General features: G+C 43.4%; 2 protein-coding genes across 4 annotated transcripts in view; both read right to left on the bottom strand.

The window, feature by feature from the left end:
• The window catches only part of ATG7 (autophagy related 7), a 248,663-nt gene that overhangs the window by 84,807 nt on the left and 140,403 nt on the right, over positions 1–23,453 (bottom strand). The window lies entirely within an intron of this gene.
• The window catches only part of LOC124525007 (uncharacterized), a 75,040-nt gene that overhangs the window by 30,790 nt on the left and 20,797 nt on the right, over positions 1–23,453 (bottom strand). Inside the window, 1 exon segment of the mRNA XM_047097452.1 lies at positions 14,712–14,901. Coding sequence (XP_046953408.1) covers positions 14,712–14,901 — 190 coding nt within the window.

Genomic DNA, 23,453 nt, shown 5'->3' with positions numbered 1-23,453 from the left:
TGTGCAAAGGAGAGCTCCTAACTGTGACCTGTGCTTATCAAAGAGCTCATGAAACTTGAAAGGCAATGGACACAAGGGTGAACATGTGTAAAGACACTTAGGGCTCACAAATGTTTCTGGGTTTGACAGAAGGGTGAGGAGACATAGCGTCTCAATTTACGGTGCATCGTAAACAAAGTGGTGAATGAGTATACTGTGCAACAAGGGCTGGGGTAACATTTAAAATAAACTCTTGATTAAATATTTATAAATATGCCCAGTCAGGTTCAGATAGCAGTAGAGTGGGATTGGGAGGCAGAATTCACCATTTCTTGAACAGTCAACTCTACCATATCACATGGCACTTAGAAGCGACCCTACCTTAAATTCACTCTCGTTTCAAATGTGTCAGTCTTATCCCTCTGACTTCAGGTCAGAAGTTGGACCTTATACTATTCCAGTATCTTAGAGTTCCTAGCCTAATTCTTGGAGAAAGGGCTTTGAGGTTTAGCAGACTCGGAACTGAATCCCACATCTTCCACCAGTTGTAGGACGTTGGGCAAATTATTTATCCTCACTTAGCCTCTTTTTTTTTTTTTTAATTTTTTTTTTTAACGTTTATTTATTTTTGGGACAGAGAGAGACAGAGCATGAACGGGGGAGGGGCAGAGAGAGAGGGAGACACAGAATCGGAAACAGGCTCCAGGCTCTGAGCCATCAGCCCAGAGCCTGACGCGGGGCTCGAACTCACGGACCGCGAGATCGTGACCTGGCTGAAGTCGGACGCTTAACCGACTGCGCCACCCAGGCGCCCCCTTTTTTTTTTTTTTTTAATTTTTTTTTCAACGTTTATTTATTTTTGGGACAGAGAGAGACAGAGCATGAACGGGGGAGGGGCAGAGAGAGAGGGAGACACAGAATCGGAAACAGGCTCCAGGCTCTGAGCCATCAGCCCAGAGCCCGACGCGGGGCTCGAACTCCCGGACAGCGAGATTGTGACCTGGCTGAAGTCGGACGCTTAACCGACTGCGCCACCCAGGCGCCCCCCTTTTTTTTTTTTAATTTTTTTTTCAACGTTTATTTATTTTTGGGACAGAGAGAGACAGAGCATGAACGGGGGAGGGGCAGAGAGAGAGGGAGACACAGAATCGGAAACAGGCTCCAGGCTCTGAGCCATCAGCCCAGAGCCCGACGACACTTAGCCTCTTTTAAGTGGTGATGATGATACGCATCCCATAAAGCATTGCTAAGAGAAAGCAATGGCATGATTTTCATAAAAGGCCTACTGATATCATTAACAGAATCAGGTACTCCGTAATTTACAATTTCTGTCCTGGTAGGTGGTAGGAGTTCAAAAAAAAATAAAAATTGCTAGGTAGCAGCCAAATTGGGATGGAAAGCATGCTAGGAAACAAGTATAGGAAGTGTAATGGGAAAAAAAAGAAACTATCAGTTGGAAGAAATAAAACAAGGGCCAAAGTGCTGTAAAGTTTTATTATTACTCCCCATTTAAGAAGGATCCACTGGGGCACCTAAGTGGCTCAGTCGTTAAGCGTCCAACTTCAGCTCAGGTCATGATCTCATGGTTCGTGGGTTCGAGCCCCACATCCGGCTCTGTGCTGACAGCTCAGAGGGCAGAGCCTGCTTCAGATTCTGTCTCTCCCTCTTTCTGTGCCCCTACCCTGCTCACACTCCCTCTCCCTCTCTCAAAAAATGAATAAACATTAAAAAAAAATAAAAAAGGATCTACCAATATTGGTATTTTGTGGCTTGGTCATGGTGACAAGTGGCAGTCAGAAGCACTGAAGATCAACTACACTAGTAAACTACACTAGTAAACTACAGAAAGAAAGTAGAGGGAGAGCACGTTCCTGAGAACAGTATTTGCTTTAAATCTATATGGTAGCAGAGAACTTATGGGAGGATTCCAATTAAAAACCCCTGGGAATTTAACTGTGCCTTGATCTTATCAAGAAACACAAGTCCTCAGGAAAAACTGTGGTATTCAAATCCGTGCATTTGGTATTCCGTGGCTCTCGCACAATGGAGCTGTTGGACCAATCACAAAGGCTAGGATAAGAAGTAAGTCAGAGAAAGCAGTCAGCTGACTGTTTTTAACAAACCTGGGGGCAGGGGGTCAGTTGTTTACAGAAAAAGGACAAGACAAGCCACCTGCTTGGGGTCTATCACACCATTTAGCTCTAGGAAATAAGAGAACCATTAGCAACAGAAAAGAAAGGTAACCTGGAAGGATGTCTGCCACTCAGTTTGCTCAGCCTGCTGCATCATTATCTCTAGGATAACCACACCAGTTTCCTAATTTTTCACAACTTCTCTGTGACTCTCAGGTCATGTGATTTTGGTGGGCTGTCTACCCCATCACCACCAGAGATGGGAACATATCCCAGCTCCGACAAGTGGGAGTTACCCGCCTGCCCCCATCATGGTAACTGGGTCACTAGCAACCGGTGGAACAGGACCTCAGCGCCGATAGGGACAAGACTCTTTTTCCACGGTTGCTGCTAAGCCTGGGGACGTAAGCCTGAAGCCACCAGTGCCATCTTGTTCTCACGAGGCGAGAGCCTGCCCAAGAATGAAGCAGTGCAGAGAAAAGCCAGGCAAGAGAAGGAGATAGGAAGGTCACCATGGACATTTTTTGAACACCTGCATCTAGCAGTTCCTAAAGCCAGAACTACCCATGAATTTTTCAGTTACCTGGACATAAGAAACCTCACATTTGCTCAAATTTCTTTGAGTTAGTGTCTAACTTCCAAACCAAAGAGTCGGACTGATACAGAGTTTAATCCTAAAAGAGTTATCTTAAAAAGCAGTCCATAAAGCACTTTTCTGAGTTCTCCTAAAAGAGAGAGAGAGAGAGAGAGAGAGAGAGAGAGGGAGAGAGAGAGAGGGAGGGAGAGAAAGAGAATAAGTGAAATGCTGGGAAAGCATCTATATTTCTCATACCAGCAATTCCATCAGACCCAATGCATATATGTATGAGATACAAATATACATATACATGAGACAACAGCACTGTGAGATTACTGTAGACAGAAGGAGACCTTCTCTTTATTATGTCCCTGATCTCTCACCTTCACCTCCCCATTAGAGTCAAACAGTCATTCATTCTTTCAAAACTGTTCTTAGTAAGTGGTGCGCATATGTCAGGTATATGTTAGGTAATGAAAATATAAAGGTAATTAAGACACTGTTCTTATTCTCAAGAAACTAACAATGATGATCCAGTATGACAAGGGTGAGAAGAGACCCAGGGGAGCCTTGTGAAATGATGAAAGGTTGAAGGATGAGCATGCAGTTGCCAGGTAGAGAGAGTAAGTGCCAGGGGACAGGGAGAAGTCCAGGGTGGCGGGGACTGACAAGTCTGAGAACTGGTGTGGAGTCTGCTGTGCACGGGAGCTGGCTGTGACTGCCACACCGAGGGGGCCAATCTTCTCCCAAGGCAAAGTTTAGCCTCCTAGTCCCTGAGGAACACGCTCAGATCCATGTGACAGAAAGGAAGCCTGGTGGCCGCTGGAAGGTGGACTGGAGGGGACAGGGACTGAAGGCAGGACTCACCGGGGGCCTGTGCTTGTCAATGGGAGGTGGCTGTGAGACTTTGATGGAGGGAAGCCAGACCAGACTAACAGGCAAGTGTCTATAGTTCTTTTTAAATTTTTTTTTTCAACATTTATTTATTTTTTGGGACAGAGAGAGACAGAGCATGAACGGGGGAGGGGCAGAGAGAGAGGGAGACACAGAATTGGAAACAGGCTCCAGGCTCTGAGCCATCAGCCCAGAGCCTGACGCGGGGCTCGAACTCACGGACCGCGAGATCGTGACCTGGCTGAAGTCGGACGCTTAACCGACTGCGCCACCCAGGCGCCCCATATAGTTCTAATTCAGAAAACAATGAATACTAATTCCATACAGATGATGAGAATTCTGGTCAAGGTGATTATCTGCATCTTAAATGACAAAGACCAAACAAGAGTAATATAGGGAGATGGTAATAAGTGTCTGTGCTTTCCTCAGACTCCGGGTCTCAGCTCTTTTTCCAAACTAAATTTCATCTACCCTGTGACTCAGCTTCAGGATAGGGCCTCTGCTTCATATCTGCTGGTGGCCCTTGGGTCCTCCTATGCTATGGCACCCCTACACTTTTTGTATACCTGATCACCGACTATACCTCTCTGAACCTCAACTTGCTCATCTGTAAAATGGGAATACTGACATTTGCCTCAGGATAAGGACTGAATGAGACAAATGTTATAGAGTACTGCACAGAGCCTAGCATGTGATAAACCCTCAATACATAGAAGCTGCCATACTCCTGCTGAAGATGAAGTATTCAAGTAACAAAGACACAGGGGTGCCTGGGTGGCTCAGTTTGGTTAAGCGTCCCAGGCTCAGGACATGATCTCGCGGTTCTTGAGTTTGAGCCCTGCGTCAGGTTCTCTGCTGTTGTCACGGAGCCTGCTTTGGATCCTTTCTCTCCCTCTCTCTGTGCACCCCCACCCCTCCGCCCCAAACATGCATGCACACATATGCTCTCTCTCTCTCAAAAATAAATAAACATTTAAAAAAAAAAAAAAAAAGGAACACTCACACCTAGCAGCAGCTTTTCGCTTCCAGACCTTACAGTTAATAGACTTTTGTGATAAGAGCAAGGCAGAAGCACTTGGCTGGGTAGTTAAAACATGGACTAACTCTGAAGGCCTGTAAGAAATCTAGTCAGGCCGCAGTGGAGGGTGCTGGGCAGAAGGGGAATGAGTGTTCGTGCTTCTGGATGCAGAAACGCAGGGCTCATCCTGCGCTTCGTCAGTGAAAAGCTTGTTCTACTGTCGCCCTTCCGCTAAGAGTATGAGAACGGTGGGGAATGTTTTGTGACTAAAGAAACTGAGGGGACTAATACGTTTCTTGATGACGTGGCTTTATCTTATTCCTCACGCCAAATTTACAGAGACATCTTGGGACAGATGTTATAGAATTTCCTACTATCCTCTTCAACCAAACCCTGTGTGGACAAGTCAGGACTTGGCTGCCAATGGGCCTGGCTTAATTGTTCGTGCAAATGAGCAAAGTCAGGAAGAGATGAGATAGCCATAATGCAAAACCCCAACAAGATTGGGCAGCTGTACATCTTTGACCCACCCACACAGAGCTTTGGGTGCCAGAGAGCAAAGCTGCAGAGTTTGCAAACACTAAAAAAAAATATATATATATATATATAAATATAAAAAATATATAAATATATAATATATAAATATATATATAAATATAAAAAATATATAAAATATTAGGTCCCCTTAGGCTAGGGGTTCCAAACCTACTTTAGACCAAAGATACCTCTGGAGAATTGAAAGGCATTGAGCCTCCACCCATATAGCACACATACATGCAACCTTTTGTGTACAACCCCTGGGTGTTCGGGAACCATCCTTGCCTTGCCTGCAGGCCCGGGTTGGTCCCACAAGAATTAGAGGAACCAGTTCACAGGGCTTGGAAGAACGAGGTAGGAGAGTCAAGAGCTCCTCTTCTCAGGACTCGGTTTTCACTGGGAGACAAGGCAGTATCAAATTTGGCAGTGTAGACAGAAAGGAGTGACTGTTGTGCATACAGATCACTGCCATGAATGCCACCTCTTCCCAGGGAGAGGGCTAATGAGTGAGGTTGAAACTCAGGCCAAACATATTCTGTCTGCAGTGTGCCTAACTCTTAGTGGTTGTGGAGCACCTTGGAGTCTTAGTGGTGTCCAATGTGCTAGGTCTATTCAAGCAAAGAAGATGCTCTGGGGATGTGAGGTGGGGAAGGAGCCAGGCCCTGGGTTCCCCTGGGAAGCAGCAGGGAAGGCTGTTCTCTCCCCCTCAGCTACACCTAGTCCTTCCGTTCTCATTCTTCACTTACGCACAGACAGCAGATTCCTCTGGTGATCTGTACCAAATCCAAATGGTTAAAAATAATTTGCTAAATACCTTCCTAGATGCACTGAAATCCAAGACCTTTTTGAGCCCTGTCCAGCCATCCCTCAAAGAGTGAGCGGGGCTGAAAGTCATGCTCTTTCCTAGCTCAGTCCCTGAGTCAGACTTCTGTCTGTCAATCCTCTGATGTCACAAGTCAAACTGTGCCATTGAAGGCTGAGTAAGCATCTTCAGGAAATAGAAACTCAACTGTAAGAACACAGGTATTTCCAAATACAAAACACCTCTGCCTGGTTTCTAACTCAGCTACTGTATATAAATTTAGTCATGATACTGGGAGGGGAATTTTTTAAAAAACAGAAGTCAAAGGTGAAAAGAATGACAATAATGTACCAGTCACTATCTTAGGCAAGACATGTAAAGTGGTAAACAATACATATAAAGTCTTTGCCCTTATGGGGATCTGAGTGGGGGATGGAGTAGAAGGCAGGAAATCAACACAAATAATTTCAGATAGCGATAAGTGCCATACAGAGAATAAAATAGGACAACGGGATAAACAATGGTTGAGGTACTATCTTTTTTTAGAGGTTTTAAGTTTATTTATTTAGAGAGAGACAGAGACATCGTGAGCAGGGGAGGGGCAGAGAGGGAGGGAGAAGAGAGAATCCCAAGTAGGCTCTGTACCATCAGCACAGAGCCCGAATTGGGGCTCGAATCCATGAAACTGTGAGATCTTGACCTGAGCCAAAACTGAGAGTCGGATGCTCAACTCACTGAGCCACCTAGGCAGCCCAGTTGAGGTACTATTTTATATCCATTTTACAGATGGGGAAACTAAGGTAACAGACGTCAAGTGAATTGTTCAATGCTTCACGGCTAGCAAGTAGTGAATTTAAACTTAGGTCTGTCTGATTCCAAAGCTGTTCCTAACCACTATCCCATGCTATCTCTTCAGCTTCCAGAGAAACCAAAGAATCTGGAGAATAGATAAGATGACAGATAATCCTTATTTTTTAACTCCCTCCCTTTAGGATATCAGCAAAATTCTGAGATCTATGAACTCACATGTGTGTACTACAGGCTGACATTTTGATGCTAATGCAACTAACGTTTGAGATTTCCTACATGATACTTAACATACTTTAATCCTCAACGCCACCCTCTGAGATGGGAATTACTATCCCCGTATTTGACAAAAGGACACTAAGGCTCAGAGAGTTTAAGTAACCTGTTGAAAATCACAGCACTTAGGAGTGCAGAAGCTGCAATCCAGGCCTCGTGCCTCTGAGTGCATTGCTTTTTCCATTACACCATGCTGCCTTACAGAAGACTCCCCAAGGAGCTACATTTTTCTCCCAGTGGGAGACAGGGCAGTAACTAACTTGGCAGTGCAGACAGAAAGGAGTGACTGTTTTGCATCTCTGCCAAGCAAGCATTCATGCCCTTTGCAATATGACTTGGACATGATACCCAACCAATCTTTAGCAGCTAAGCATTCTAGAATTTGCTGAAGAATTTTCTCACCTTCTCCATATGGGGTCCAGAATTAAGGGGGAAAAACATATTTATGTCTCATTCAGAATTCAAAAACCAATAAATCCTTCAAGGCTCTGGCAAGTTTCTCTAATCCGCTGTAATCATGTTTCCTTGTATAACAAGTCTTGTGATGTCTGTAGCACTGTCTCGCTATAGTAACGGCAGCCTGAATGTTGGAGTTCTTCTTCTTGTGCCTGGGGGATTATTCCATTTTCCACATTAGGAATAAGCCGCAGACTTTAGGTTCTAAAACAGAGCCAGAAATGCTGACTAGAATCCAGATGCCCGAAATATACTTAGAACTAAATTTTGCTGCCCTCTGTGAAAAACACAAATGAAAAGAAAGTACCAACTTCTAGAATACTGGTCCAGAAAGCAGAGTTATGAATAGAGCCAACATGGCTTCTGCTGCAACTCAGATGCTCCTTAAAGCTACATGAAGACTTTCTAATTATCTCCCCTGCTTTCAGATTTTTTCCCCTGGCTTAACCATTTAAAAAAAAAAATTTTTTTTTTTATAAAAACCAAACATACTTGGGAAGGAGGATGGACTTGCTACAGACTCATCCTAATAAGTCAGGTTTTCATGTATCTCTAGAACTTTTTGGAGGTTTCCTTTTATATTAAAAAAATTAATGGTTAATTAATTTTAATTAATTTGCTCTATGGTTAAGCAATCACCTCTGATTGTTATTAAAAGAAGTTTATTAAATTCTTTAATAGAAATAAAATCCTCTCATTATACCATGTAACATAAGACTAGGTGTGAAACAGTGTCAATATATGTGTCTCCCTTCAAGTAGTGGCTGTTAATAATAATTATAATAAAGATGATGATGATGATACAAGATCTCTCATTTGTCGCGTGCTTCCTATGTGCCAAAAAATGTGTTCAGTGCTTTAAATACATCATCTTGCTTAATCCTAACAGTTCCCCCAAAGAAGTTGTTACTGTTTCCATTTTACAATAAAGGACTAAGTCTCAAGATGCTGCTGCTACTGCCCAAGGTAACACAGCTAGAATTTCAATACAGGGGATGAGACTCCAGAACCTCTTCTGAACAAAAGGTAAAACCCTCTCCCCCACTGCAGAAGAGCCATTGCTTTTAGCTGCTGGCTGTCCTCAAATCTTTCTGCATCAAACTTGATTTTCTTAACTTCCTTTTTGCATTGTTTTTTCATTAGGAGGATACTTCATTAAACAGTGTAATTACAAGTCCATCTGGTGTTCCCAGGTTTTGGAAGGCATACCCCTCAACTGGTGGGAGCAGAAATGTGCAGGTGTTCTAGAAACCAGACTAGTATTTGGAAGCATCCAGCCTCTGCTGGTACCAGATAATGCTTTAACAAGAGAGTGCACAGTTAATTAATCAGGAGAGTCAATTAAGGGAAAATTGGTTAGGAAAGCTTTATTGAATATATAGTATTTTTTAAAAAGCATATTATGCCTCTTGTTTTCCAACCTGCTCTGAGTCATTCCTCTTGTGAGGGACTCCCAGGTTTGTATCAGACACCTTTAGTTTTGAAAGCCCAGCTCCCTTGGGGTTTCTGGTAACAGCAAACACCTTCTGATGGGGACTGCCTCTTTCCCCCATGCTAACCACGCTCCAGACCCTGCCTCTCTGGCCCAACTTGACTAGCCCCCCAAAAAGCAAGAGACCCAAGCTGGGCTCTCGGTTCTGAATCTGGGACATGAGAGGCAAATCCATGTGGGGTGACTGTAGCTATGAATTAGGAGGCCCTTGAGCTGCCAGCAGCCATGTTTCCTGTCTCACGGAAGAAGCCTGTCTGCAGGGAGAACCTCAGTTCCTGTTACTCCTGAACTGCGGCTTTTCCCAAAGTGTGCCTGATTAACCTTTCTTTCAGTTGTGTGCAATGCTCCAGTATTTCTGTTTGTCTCTGGTAATTCAAGTTGGGTCTATTTCACTTGAAACCAACAGGGTCATGAATAATTCAGAAACGGTACCAGGAATGGGGAGCTGGAAGTGAGCAAGTCTAAATGCAGAAAAGCAAGAGATGAGGTGGGAGGTGAGGCCATAAGAAACCCCCCATCTCAGGCAGAAAAATTCCCAATTGCTGCTACAGGCGGTAAAATAATCGGTTTAGTGAGGCCAAAGGTTTAGGGGACTTAGGGAAGCATCAGATTATTGGAGGCACTGTCTACTTCTTACGACCTTTCATAAGGGGCAAGAAAGAGATACTTCAGTGCAAGGTGAAGCAGACGGAAGCAGATAAGGGCGTAGAACTAGTACATAACACCTTAAAGGGAGACCTTATGCTTTCAGTCAGCAATCTGAGTCTTTTTGAACTGCAAAAGCTGATTTTTTGTTGTTGCAAGCTGAAGTTAGCAGTTGTAACAGAAATGGTGGGACTCTGATAAATGGACAGAAATCTATGGGTGGGGTCAGGGCTCTTAACAACTGTGACGGGAAGGCCCTGAACCCAGATGGAAACTGAGGGCAGGGACCCAGCAGAAGTCCTTAAATTGAGTCCCAGAAGGAGAAGCAGAGGCTCATAAACAGCTCTTGAAGGCAGTGGCTTCCAGTCAGAAACAGAAACCATGAGGACTGAGTAGGTTTTAATGGCTGGACCCTTCAAGTTCCTGGGAGATGTCCCCTGGATTCAGATTCCCATCTTGGAACAAGAGCATTGGATAAGATTATCTCTAAAGTGTCTTCTTAGTTTTAATCTTTTGCTTTTTGATGATTAAATACAATATAAAGCTTTATTATTTTCTTAAAACCACCATTCTAAGCATTAAATTTAAAGGCAAATGTGGGGGTAAGAGAGAGGAAGCACTCGCTTGTGAGTCTTTGCTCAATCACTGTGTAATCTCACACCACAAATTCAACTTCCTCACCTGCAAGTGGGGATTTTATGTACCTGTCTTCACAAGGCACTGAGAAGGGAAACGTGAAAGCCTTGTGACTTCTCTTAAGGGAACAGGCTACAGAAATCCTAAACAGGATTAGGGCAAAGCTCTTTCTAAATACAAAGATTAGCTCCAAAATGACTTTGGGGCTTTTCAGCCCCAGTGATGCCATTTCTGACCCCAACCACTGTTCCCCGTAGTTTCCATATGTCTGCAGAGAACGGATTTCCCAATGGACACAGAACTGGCCTGGGAGAAAATGCCAATGCTGACTCATCCCTGGCATTCCTGATTTTTCCTTTTAGTGTCCTATTTCACCTGTTCAGTACTGACTCCTTGTTTCCCTGGCTTCATGTTACCCAAAGGTCATACTCAGAGCTATACTTGTAAAATACTGACCCAACCTGATGGATTAGTTTAAAAAAAAAATTTATTAACGTTTATTCATTTTTGAGAGCACAGAGAGACAGAGCATGAGCAGGGAAGGGGCAGAGAGAGAGAGGGAGACACAGAATCCGAAGCAGGCTCCAGCCTCTGTGCAGTTAGCACAGAGCCCGATGTGGGGCTCAAACCCAAGAACTGCGAGATCATGACCTGAGCTGAAGTCGGACGCTCAACCAACTGAGCCACCCAGGCGCTCCCTTGATGAATTAGTTTCATCCTCTCTTCCTGGGTGTTCCACTGCATTGCGACTCAAAAGAAATGCCTTACTAATGGGGGTGGTGTATGTATTCTGAATATGATAGTAACAAAAACAATGGGGGATATTGCTGATGCCAGGTGGCTCTCAAAACACACTCCCTTCCAGGCTCATACATGGGGACTGAGTTAGGATTTAGATTAACTGGCACCTTCTCTGGGAAACCTGTCCGCCCTTCCCGGGCATGGACAGCAGCTCTTTCCTTTGTGCTCCAACAGTACTTTCTAAGAATGCTTATTATCTCACTGTATAGAAACTGCTAAAATTTATAGATCTCTGGAAGAAAATTTGTGGAGATAGAAACTTTGACTTATTCATCTTTCTAATGTGTGTCTTGTACAAAGCAGGACTTAATAAATTTTTGTAGGATGAATTAATGAATTAGGTGAATCACTACAGCCTGTTCTCCTCTTGAAGGAAAAATAACCTCAGAAGCCACACAGTTCGGAGGGAACCTCTGATCCTGAACTGGATCGTGGATGGCAAAGACATACACTTGTGCTTGCCCATGGCAGATGTTACTATTCAGTCATGAACCTTTCTCTCATCACATCTGAAACAGGCCTGCAAACCCTTCTCAACACAGTTTTCCAGGCAGCCACCTCCTCTGCTCCAGCTCAGCTGGAGCTGGCTGATTTAGCAAGCCTGATGTAGACTAAAGATACCTGACAATGAGAAGACACATGGCTGACGTACAGTGCTCTGCACCCCAGTAATGAGATGGACAAAGGAATGCTCAAGAAAGCCTACACTGCTCTTTGGAATTCAAGATGCCACCTTAAAACAATGTGAAAAGACCCAGTTAACTCAGAGAGCAAACCAGTTATGAAGCACTGCAACTGTCTACTTTGTAAGTGATTACTGCTGCTGTAAATGAAACATTCTGAGCTGAGACGGCTCATCCCTGGGGAGCTGAGCTGTGTAACCGGTGGTGAGTTAAATCTCCACATGATTTCAGATATGGGAGAGGCAGTATGCTGCAGTGGTAAAGATCACAGATCTCAAAGCACTGTTCCTAACTCACATGGCTACTGGAAGAATTTCATATATTAATATAGGTAAGGTACTTAGAACAGTGTCTAGCACATAAGCACCGGAAGAGTAAGCATCAGCTACTAAATATGCGGCCCAGCTACAGTCTGATAAACAACCAGAGAAGTAAGGCTTGGTCTATGTTGGCACTCTTGTTCACATTTCGGTAGTTTCTTTATTAACTGATAGCTACTGCTTTGATAAGAGGCTATTAGAACAAGCATGGAAGGATAACAAATTGTGCTTGCAGTCTCCTTTTTTTCTCCAAAGCCAATTACCCTGGCTATTGTCAGATAAGGAGAACAAGGTAGCCCATTACCTCCCTCTTTGCTCTGACAGGAACGAGGAAGTTACATTTCATGTTCAACTTTGGAAGCTTTCCTTAGTTTAAGTTTCCTAAAATAATGGCTTAAAAACAACAACAACAACAACAACAACAACAACACAACTTTGCTCTTGTTCTTTCTCATTCTAAAGGTTTTTAGGCTTAATTATTTCTTTTTAAATTTTTTTTAACGTTTATTTAAATTTTTTTTTAATCTGTATTTATTTTTGAGAGCGGGACAAAGAGCGCGAGAAGGGGAGGAGCAGAGAAAGAGGGGGACGCAATTTCTGAAGCAGGCTCCAGGTTCTGAGCTGTCAGCACAGAGCCTGATACAGGCCTGAATTCATGAAAGCGAGTTCATGACCTGAGCCAAAGTTGGACGCTTAACCGACTGAGCTACCCAGGCGCCCCAATGTTTATTTATTTTTGAGAGCGAGAGAGACAGAGCATGAGTGGGGGAGGGGCAGAGAGAGAGGGAGACAAAGAATCTGAAGCAGGCTCCAGGCTCTGAGCTGTCAGCACAGAGCCCAGTGAAGGGCGTGAACTCACAGACTGTGAGATCATTACCTGCGCCAAAGTTGGCGGCTTAACCTACAGAGCCAGAGAGGTGCCCCTAGGCTTCATTATTTCTATGGTATTGAGCATAACTTTCTTAAATCTTTTTTTTTTTTTTGAATCAGGCAGGATATATATAAATACAAAAACATTTATTTGTCAGATCCTTGGTGAATGTCAGCCAAGACATTTGTCTGAGATGATACATTTTATTTTTATGCAACACATGCACCATAATCATCTTGGAATATAGGGCAAATCTCATGTAACATTCTGCAGAGACATCAGATAAGGCTTTCATTATGTGGACCCTTCACTGTAGTGATCATCGTTAAAAATGTCATCCCCCCCCTCCTTACCCTAAGATCATTGCTCTTAGGACAGAAAGGAAAGCTGAAATCAGAGAAGCAAATCAGCTAGGCTGAAGAGAGTAAGATAATCTTGTTGAAACTCCCTTTCTTCTTCATCTTCTATCCTGATTCACAGAATCAAAGAGCTCACGGACTTCAATTGTCTAATGTTTTGGAGGGCAAAATAAGACCCAAAATGGAGAAGTGACTGGCTTATGGTCACGTAGTATGTTCATGGCTGAGCTGTAAGTAAAACCCAAATCTGAATTCTAGGCTGGTATTCTTTCTAAAATACCAAGATGCCTCTTTAGGCCACTGAAATGGAAAATGAGGAAATTTGTTTCGAGTAGCCAATTTAAATGGAAACCTTTTGAAATGTATTGTTTCATTGTAGCAAAATGGAAAGCTGTTTTGAAAACATCAAGGCAAGAGCTCCATGAAAATTAAAGTTCTCTGGGAAATATCTCTGTTGCAAAAAATTCATTTACTGTTAAGGCATTTAACATGTGTCATTTACTGAGAATTATGGGCCAATTCCAAAACTAGGAAATCAAATCACTTATTCAACCAGTACATCCCTACTGCTGACTTCCTATAAGCCAGGTTCTGAGACTAGACAGACCGTCCTGGTTATCGAGGAGCTCAAGGTCTAGGGCAACTATTCAACACACATGCTACTTCTTAATCTCTTAGGTATTCACTACAGACACCACTAATTCAATATATGACCATCTTTCCTGCTGAGCCTGAAATTGGCCTCAAAAATCCTTCCCAACACAGTCTTCCATGTGGCCATAAGCAATTGATAAGTGAGGCACACAAATTACATTTATCTGTCATCTCTGGACTAGTATAGTTTTCTATTGGTGTTGCCTTAACTTCTGGGTAGAGATCAATTCTTTCAGGCACTGTAAGAACTCTTGATAATGGCTCACGAAAGACCAATTAGGTCCCAATGAGATGCATTTCTCTTTGACTTGCACTTTGTCTTTCAGACTGGGAAGTGCAGCCTTCAGCCTTCTGCCTTCTTCCGATCATCACCCACAGCTGCCATCTGCTGCTAGACAACCAGACAGAATTGTTGCCCCACTAGCTCCAGACCAGCTGCTTAACACACCCAGTGATTTCACCAACTGAGAAAACAACCAGTTACCCACAAGGCCGTCTAGTATAGTTCTTCCTGCCGGCAAAAGTTTGGGAAAATACACTTCCGGTCTCAGCCCCTCATGGTGGACCCAAAGACAGACGTAGGGCCTCTGTTTTATAAACTTGGCACCCTTCCTCTCCTTTACTAAAGTTGTTTTCATAGGGTTTGATCAAGGGAGAAAAAAGCAGGAAGGTATTTTTTCCTTTTAATGGCTTTTATCATGTCTTCACATGTTTTAATTATTGGCAAGAGACACGCAGAAAGACCTTGTGAAGCCCTGCTTCGTGGAGGTACCTTATTACTCCACACAAGCGGACCTTTCTCAGCAGCAGAGAACAGTGCTGTCTGCAAGGAGACAGGCTGGAAGCTTCCTTGTGTGCCCCAAAGCACATTTCCCTCAAAACGTGCAGACCTCTGGGGTGCTGTACACTGACCATCTGCAGGTAGTTCACCTCCACTACCCGGACCTCCAGGAGACGAAATACTTTAGAGAAGAATAGAGATGCAGCAGTCACAGAAAAGGGGGACATAAATTAGGATCAAACAAGGAAGAGAATGTCACAAGTCTCTACTCCTTTCCAACACATTTTCATGTCCTAACAGTGACTGTGTTTTGTTGTTATTGTTATTGTTATTGTTAGGTGAACATGATGGTAGGTACTGGGTGGAATAAATAAAAAAAGAAAAAATAAGGCTTTTCTTTCCCTGCCCTCAAAGGTTTAAATTTCCTAAGGAAGGCAAAATGTAATAATGATAAACTAAATACCACAGGATTTAAGTATCAGAATCTATCATGCTGTCCCTAAAAAGGTAAAAAACACAGAATTACCATATAACCCAACAATTTTACCCCTACGTGTATAATCAAGAGACATGAAAATGTATGTTCACCTAAAAACTGGTACACAAATGTTCACAGTATAATAGTTCATAACAGCCCCCAAATGGAAACAACCCAGATGCCCATCAAATGAGTGGCTCAACAAAATGTGGTCCATCCATATAATGGAAAATTACCTGACTTAAAAAAGGAATGAAGTATTGACACACAGTACAACATGGATGATCCTTGAAAACATTATGCTAAGTGGAGGAAGCCAGTCACAGAAGACCACACATTGTAGGATTCCATTTAATTTTTTTTTTCAACGTTTTTTTTATTTATTTTTGGGACAGAGAGAGACAGAGCATGAACGGGGGAGGGGCAGAGAGAGAGGGAGACACAGAATTGGAAACAGGCTCCAGGCTCTGAGCCATCAGCCCAGAGCCTGACGCGGGGCTCGAACTCCCGGACCGCGAGATCGTGACCTGGCTGAAGTCGGACGCTAAACCGACTGCACCACCCAGGCGCCCCTGTAGGATTCCATTTATATGACATGTCCAGAAAGGGCAAATCTATAGACACAGAAAGTAGATTTGTCATTGCCTAGGGCTGGGGGTTGGGAGTAAGGGAGCATGGAGGAAATGAGGTGAGGACTGACTGCTGAAGAGTACAGGGTTTCTTTTTGGGGGTAATGAAAATATTCTATATAGATCATGGTGACAATTGTACAACTCTGAATATTAAAAAAAATTTTTTTAATGTTTTTATTTATTTTTGAGACAGAGAGAGCATGAGCGGGGGAGGGGCAGAGAGAGGGGGCGACACAGAATCTGAAGCAGGCTCCAGGCTCTGAGCTGTCAGCACAGAGCCCGATGTGGGGCTTGAACTCACGGAGTGTGAGATCATGACCTGAGCTGAAGTCGGACACTCAATGGACTGAGCCACCCAGGCGCCCCTACAACTCTGAATATTTTTTAAAAAAACATTGAATTGTTTTGTTTTGTTTTGTTTTAAGGGTGAATTGAAGGCTACAGGAATTACATCTCAATAAAGCTGTTTTAAAAAAAACAATAGTACAGACAATACCGCAGAGGCTCAAAGGAGGGATAAAGAATTTCTGGGTTGGGTGGATTGAAAGAGGTATTTAAGTTTTGAGGAGAAATCCTTAACTGGAGGTAGGGCGGATAGATAGGAATGCAGTACAAGCCAAAGGACACAGATGCTCTAGGACTTTGAGTAAACTGGTTTGGTTAAGGTGGGAGACTTCACTGGGGGAATTAAAGACATGAGGCTGAAGATATAGTTGTGGCCAGCATGGGTGAAATCAGAGGGGTGGACAAGAGCCCCTGGTGAGGGCAGAATCCGTTCAGCTCTGTGAGTGCTGCTGGCTTCCAGGTTAACAACGAACAGTATGCTAACAACCTCTCTGTCAGTCTCTCCCACAGCTGTTAGGAGAAATGGAGGCCCCCGGAGTCGGGAACTATGGAGAGGCCACTTCCGCATCTCTTCAAAATGAGTACTGCAGAAGTCAGAATATGTATGCTTCAGGCACCCTACTCTGAGGGAGAGGGTGGTGAACTGGATGTGGGACATCAAAGAGCAGAAGAGGCTCACCGGATGTCTGGAAGCTGCCTGCCAGAAACTGATTACTCTGGACCAGGCTATTTTAGCATCACCATCGTTATGGCTTGGCACATGCAAATCTTACTGGGTAAAGAGAAGGAACGAACTCTGTGAGAAATTTGAGGACTTTACTACTCAAGTGACATTCCACTTAAAAATCAATGACTTATTTCCTGAAAAGTCTCCAAAAGTCAACAAGGCATTTTAAGTACCTTCGGGTTTCAGGTCCAGTAAATGCTCGTTCCTCTTGCATGAAAGAACATTTATGTATACCTCATTTTGTATAATGTGTGGCTCTATATGGTAATTTTTTTCGTCACACTACTACATTAGAATTTATACGTAATTATACGTGAGAGAAATAAAGCTGATCTTTCATAAATCACTCTTTTCAATAGGTCAGACTATTGTTCTGTACATTGTGCTATTGATTATTTCAAAACAAACATCTGCAATGTTTCCTGGAAATATAGTTTCCTGGAAGCATGGTCTGAGTCTTATGTATGTTTGTATTCTCTACAATACTGCTGTCCAATAGAACTTTCTGCAATGATGGAAATGTCTGTATCTGCACTGTCCAAAAGAGGAGCACTGAGCACTTGCAGTGTGGATAGTGTGATTTAGGAACTGAAGTTTTAATTTTATTTGTCATTAATTTAATTTACTATTTTTTACTTAACTTTTTTTTAATGTTTATTCATTTTTGAGAGACAGAGAGAGACAGAATGTGAAACAGGCTCTGGGCTCTGAGCTGTAAGCACAGAGCCTGATGTGGGGCTCAAACCCATGAACTGTGAGATCATGACCTGAGGCGAAGTCAGACGCTCAACTGACTAAGCCAACCAGGTGTCCCTATATATTTTTTTTTACATGTTTATTTACTTTTGAGAGAGAGATAGAGTACACGAGAGTGGGGGGTAGGGCAGAGAGAGGGGGAAAGAGGATCCAAAGTGGGCTCTGTGTTGACAATAGCAAGCCCACCACGGGGCTCAAACTCACAAACCATGAGATTGTGACCTGAGCTAAAGTCAGACGCTTAACCAACTGAGCTCCCCGGGCACCCCTAATTGTCATTAACTTAAATTTAAAAAGGCACATATGGCATGTGGCTGCCATTTTGGACAGTGCAGTCCTATAGGATCCAGAACAATACATTTGTCCCTCATAAGTGTTCAGTAAACATCTGTTCAACTGAAAGAAAATCTGTGCATAAATAAACACATACTGAGCTTCCTCTACATGCCAGACACTCTGCTAGATGTTGGGTATGAGTGAAACAGTGCCCCTGAATGAGTTAAAACTCATGCAAGTGACAGCAAACTTGACCCTGATTAACTCAAGCCAAACGGGAACTTTTTGGCTCACATGCCTGGAAAGACCAGGATAATGGTGCTTTCAGGGCAGCTTGGCGAAAGGCTTAGAGGATAACACCATGACCGTCCTTGTCCTCGCCCTCTCCCTCCTCAGTTAGACTCGGCTCTCTTCCATGTGTGGTCTCCAAGCTCAAACTGGCTCTCCACTCATAATCACTAGAGAGCTGCCCCCCCCACCCCACCCCCCCCCCCCCCAGAGCTCACACTGGCAAAGCTCCAAGCCCTGACCCCAGCCTTCTAGCCAAAGTCTCCTTAGATCTCATTGGTAATGACTGGGTCAGATGCCCATTTCTGCACCAATCATCATGGCCAGGGGAAAATGATGTATTGACTGACTTGGGCCACAATTACCTGAGCCAAAGGGGGAGCCAACTCCACCAGAAAAGCACCTACATAGTCTCAGAATAAAACCAAGATGATTATTAGGGAAGAAGAAATTTTGCTAGGCAGCAAACACAAAAGGGACCCATTGTACTCTCTAAAGAGCTCAGAGTCTCCCTAGGGAAATCTTAAAGAAAAATGCTGGTTGGTCAGATCTGCTGGCCAGAGAGTAAAGAAAATACTACCTAAAAGGAAAAGCTCAATTTGCAAGATCCAGGTTTAAATGACAGTAATATTTATTTATACAGAATTTCCTCTGATGTTTACTTTTTCACAGATAATTCCTATAAAATCCTTGTGGAGAGAGTAACATCTATGAAATCTAGAAACTTTTAGGAGGGAGCAGTCAGCTGACCAGGCACTGTTGTCTGCAGACTTCCCTCCTTGCCTCCATCTGGGAGTCCAGATGTCTCCTTCTGTGCCCCCCTGTCACTGAGCACACCGAGGGCGTGCTAGACCTTAGAAGTCCTGACATGTGTGGATGCACACAGAGCAGACACACTGTGGCCCACCCAGGGAAGGGACACACAACTGCCAATTCACACAATGCAATGTGAATTGTCTATTTTCATAAGGGCTACTCCAAGAGAGATTATTTGTGGGCAGCATGACTCATGAGAGAGACAAATGAATTCGCCCCACAGAGAAGACAAAGAGCTTGGAACATCACTGAAATGAGAAAAATTAGCCAAAACAGCTGCAGCACTTTAGGGCCTTTTAAATAGCCTCCTTCTGTCTACTTCTCCGCCCCTTTCTAGCTGTTCCCTCTCTCTCATTAAATACTGATGAGGCTTTGCTTTTGTTGGCTCCAAGGGCCAGCCGAAGCTGGGAAATAGTGTTTTTAGCAAGCATATCTTTTTATCCCTCTGAGTTTTCTGGTATTATCTTTTGTGAAGATGATTCTGGATTACTCTGAAACTTCTTGGCTTGTTTCTAGGTGGGAAAAAAGTCAATAAAGCTGTGGACAGGACTTTCTGCACTTCAGGGACATTCAGTGCTCAGGCCCCATGGCAAGAAGGCCCATGACTCTCTATGCTCTCCCCCGGGAATCCTGAGACCTCTCAGCCCCCTCAACATCAAACTGACCACCCTCCTTCCACTGTACAGTGAATCTTCTCATTGCATTGTGGCTCTCTTTAGGCATGTTGGACAGAGCTGCAGATACTCTATGCTTGGTAAGAAAGGAGGGGCTGTTTGCAATATCCTTTCTGGGTTTTACCAGATCGCTTAGTTCAGCAGTCAGTGGGCCTATCCCTACCAGAATGGAACTGTGCCTGCAGGGCCCGGAGACCGTGCACATTTCATGCACAAGAACTGAGCCTCCCAAGTTTTGCCAGCTGGCACAAAGTAGGTGCTTATTGAATGCTGGTGAACTGTGGAATATTATTGGAAACTAAGAGATTTACTGTCCACAAAAAAATACTAAACAGAATGGGTCTGAACACTAGTATCTGCAATACTTGCTGTTCTAGAAAAGTGTTCAGCTCTACCCAGTAAACCTCAGCCCTCCAATCTTAACAAGTTCTCAACTCTAAGGTGATTCAACTTTAAAATGCTCTTTATTATGGATCTCAAGCCTGTGTAAGCTAGTCAACTGGTTCTCCAGTCCTCAAGGGCTAACTTCCAAAGGACTCTAGTTGTAGTTCAAACTGGCATGAGATAATTTCCTTTTCAGAATGCCCCTAGTCTTTTCCCTACCATAGTACGCTTGATGTCTAGTGGGCTTTTTTTGTTTCACCTTCTCATTCACTTTTAAATGAAATTTATTGAGATATAATTCACAAAACATACAATTTGCCTGTTTAAAGTATGCAATTCAGTGATTTTAGTATACTCGCAGAGTTGTGCAACCATTATCACAATATAATTCCAGAGCATTTCACCATCCTCAAAAGAAGCCTAGTATCTATTAGCAGTTATTATCTGATCTTCCCCCAACTCTCCCTCCACCCCTAACTCACCACCAACTGCGCCCACCCCCCGCCCCCAGCTCCTGGCAATTACCAATCTAATTTATGTCTCTGTAGATTTTCCTATTCTGGATATTTTATATAAATTGAATATCATTCATTTTTTTTTAAAGACCCTTTAGTGTATTTTCTATGTATGAGCTCTCACTCCAGGTGCTGCAATCACAAACTTAAGTAAAATCTACTGTCTGCCTTCCAGTTACCCACAGTCCAACAATAAACACGCTGAGTGCAGAATTCTCAGTGTTTCCTCTTGGGCATAACAGCCACATGCATATTAGCTAGCAGAGGCCCTTTGTACCAGTGGGATATTCAGGCCAAAAGGCTCATCATTTCCCTTTGGGTTCAACTCTATTGGGTAGATGCTACCCAGTGCTCCATCCCATGTGCTGATCAGACCTACAAATGTCTACCTTTACTCCTATTTGATCAAGCACCTATACCTGGCCTGCCCTTTTCAAAAGATTCTGTCTTTGGTTAACGACTCAGAAGTCTTGGGTTGTTTTTAAATACACCCAGCTTGTCTTCTTCTTTACATTAAAATCAAAGGAACAGAGAAAAAACTGATGGCTGAGGGGGTGGAGGGTTAGGTTAAATAGGTGATGGGGATTAAAGAGCACACTTGTGGTGATGAGCAACAGGTGATGTATGGTAATATTGAATCACTACGTTGTACACCTGAAACTGGTATTACATGTTAACTATACTGGAACACACACACACACACACACAAATCAGAGGAATATTTTTCTCAGGTTTCTAACAAGGTATTTGGTATTTTCCTATGTGATAATAACTATTTAGCATATCAGAGGGGGGATACACTGACTTCTCTCTGAAGATCTTGAACGTAAGGTTAAGCTTGCAGAATGGAATGAGTAAGAACTCATGTGCCCTGAAGGACTTTAGCCATGTGTGGAAGTTAGTCATCTGAAGAGACTGTAGAAAAGCAGTTAAAGGGATTGGGAATTTCCATCTGCAAGGTGACAAAGGAGGGATCTCAAGAGATATATTTAAAAAAAATACAACCTATGTAAATAACTCTACAAGACTGTTTATAGATAGTAACAGAGTCCACGTGAAGTTTGAAAAAGTCTCAGAATTTGTGAAAAAATTTGTTACTGTCTCTGCGGCTGTCCAGAAATTAGCCAGGTGATCTTACTGGAAAGCAGACCCCTGTAGTACTTGGGGTACCACAGCTCCAATGGGGCAATCGTAACATCTTCTGATCACCAACTGTCTCCCCATGTATGTATGGGGAGTGGTAGAATAAATTAAACAGCCTCACTTATACTTCAATCTCTTAGGAGATCAGCTGTTGGGAATTAGACCCAGAGAGGCTTCATGTTCTGGCAAGACCCAGTTTCTGACTTGAAAGGCAGGGCCCATAGACCATGATGATTTACCCAAGCACAAATCTGTAGGACAGAAGTGTGGACAATGTGAGAGCCATGGCCAAACATACAAAGGCCTGCCGTTTAGAGGAGGAAGTCAACCTGCTATACGTAGGCCCAACAAATAAAGGCACTACAAAGCAGTAGTTAAGAACACAGCCTCTGGAGCCAAACTACTTGGCTCTGACACTTACTAGCTACATGAACTTGAATAACTTAGCCTGTATGCACCTCAATTTCCTCATCTATCAAATAATGGGCTTGCGAAAATTAAATGAGATAACCCGAATAAATATTGAGCATGACATCTGGAGCACAGCAAGTCCTCAGAAGTCAGCCATCACATCATCACTGTCCAAAGAAGACAGACCACCCTGTGGGATGGGGAGCCCCCACAGCTCAAGTCAAGGCAGAGATTTGTTAACTGAGGGTCAAATACAAACTTGATGCTGCTGAACTAATTTCAAGCCCAGGACTTCCAATTAGCTCCTATGCCCCCTCAAACTCCTACATACAATTCAAATAAAAAATGCTGTCTCAGTAGCTCATGTGTTGCTCAGGTAAAACTGGTTTTTCTCTTTTGGCATTTAACCCACATATACCTTGTGTGCAAAGCAGCTGTTAGCCAATAACAATAAGGAAGAAATGTGGTCCTTGCCTTCAAGAAGCTGAATATCTAACTGAAAAGAGAGGAGCAGAGAACCACAAAGTGATGCAAACATGCATGCTGGATTTAGGCCAACCACATGTTTGGCGCTTAACTTTTTATTAAAGAACCATGACCAAGAGAAGGCTCAGGGAACTCACTCTAGTCTACAAAACATGAGAAGCTTGTTAGTATACTAAACTAAAATCAATCACATTCTCCCTCCCTCTCTCAGTCTCCATCTCTCTTTCTCCCCTTTCCATTCCCTTCAAGCTATAGCATGATGGTTTTGGGACCTTCCAGTCTCAAATTCTCAGGCTCACGTGCTGGCCGGCCTATGGCAATAGTCAATGAAGATGGACAAGCTGCTTCCGTGTTGCAAGTTCACATAGGACTCCTCCACAGGACACTGAAGGATATTTTTTATTGTACCTACTGCTTGAATGCCCTTGTGTCTCTCATCCATAAGTTCAGTAAAGAGAAGGAAAGTGGGCTTTCTTCATCACGTAGCACAGGCCAGCTCTCACCTATTTACTAACTGAGGCAGGTTCATCCTATGGCTACTACAAGTAACATCTGTAAGAAAAACTGATCCTTCTTCTCTGAAAACATCCCCCTCCCCCCAACCACAACACTTTTGTGTGTGTGTGTGTGTTTGTGTGTGTGTGTGTGTGTGTGTGTGACATTCCAGCCACAGTTTCCAGGCTTCTTTTACGTTCCACAGGATCTGGTTGCTACATTTTAAGTATTGAACTCTCCTGTAAAATGTCAGGTAGGGGAGAGAGGCCCCTGGGGCTGCCTTGCATTTTGTGGACAAACACCCAGG

The sequence above is a fragment of the Lynx rufus genome, unplaced genomic scaffold (assembly GCF_022079265.1).
Source record: "Lynx rufus isolate CCGP_SWC_20201006 ecotype Redwood Valley unplaced genomic scaffold, mLynRuf1.p SCAF_4, whole genome shotgun sequence".
Lineage (NCBI taxonomy): Eukaryota > Metazoa > Chordata > Mammalia > Carnivora > Felidae > Lynx > Lynx rufus.
The sequence above is the reverse complement of the archived record's forward strand: the minus strand, read 5'-3'. Positions and strand labels throughout refer to the sequence as shown.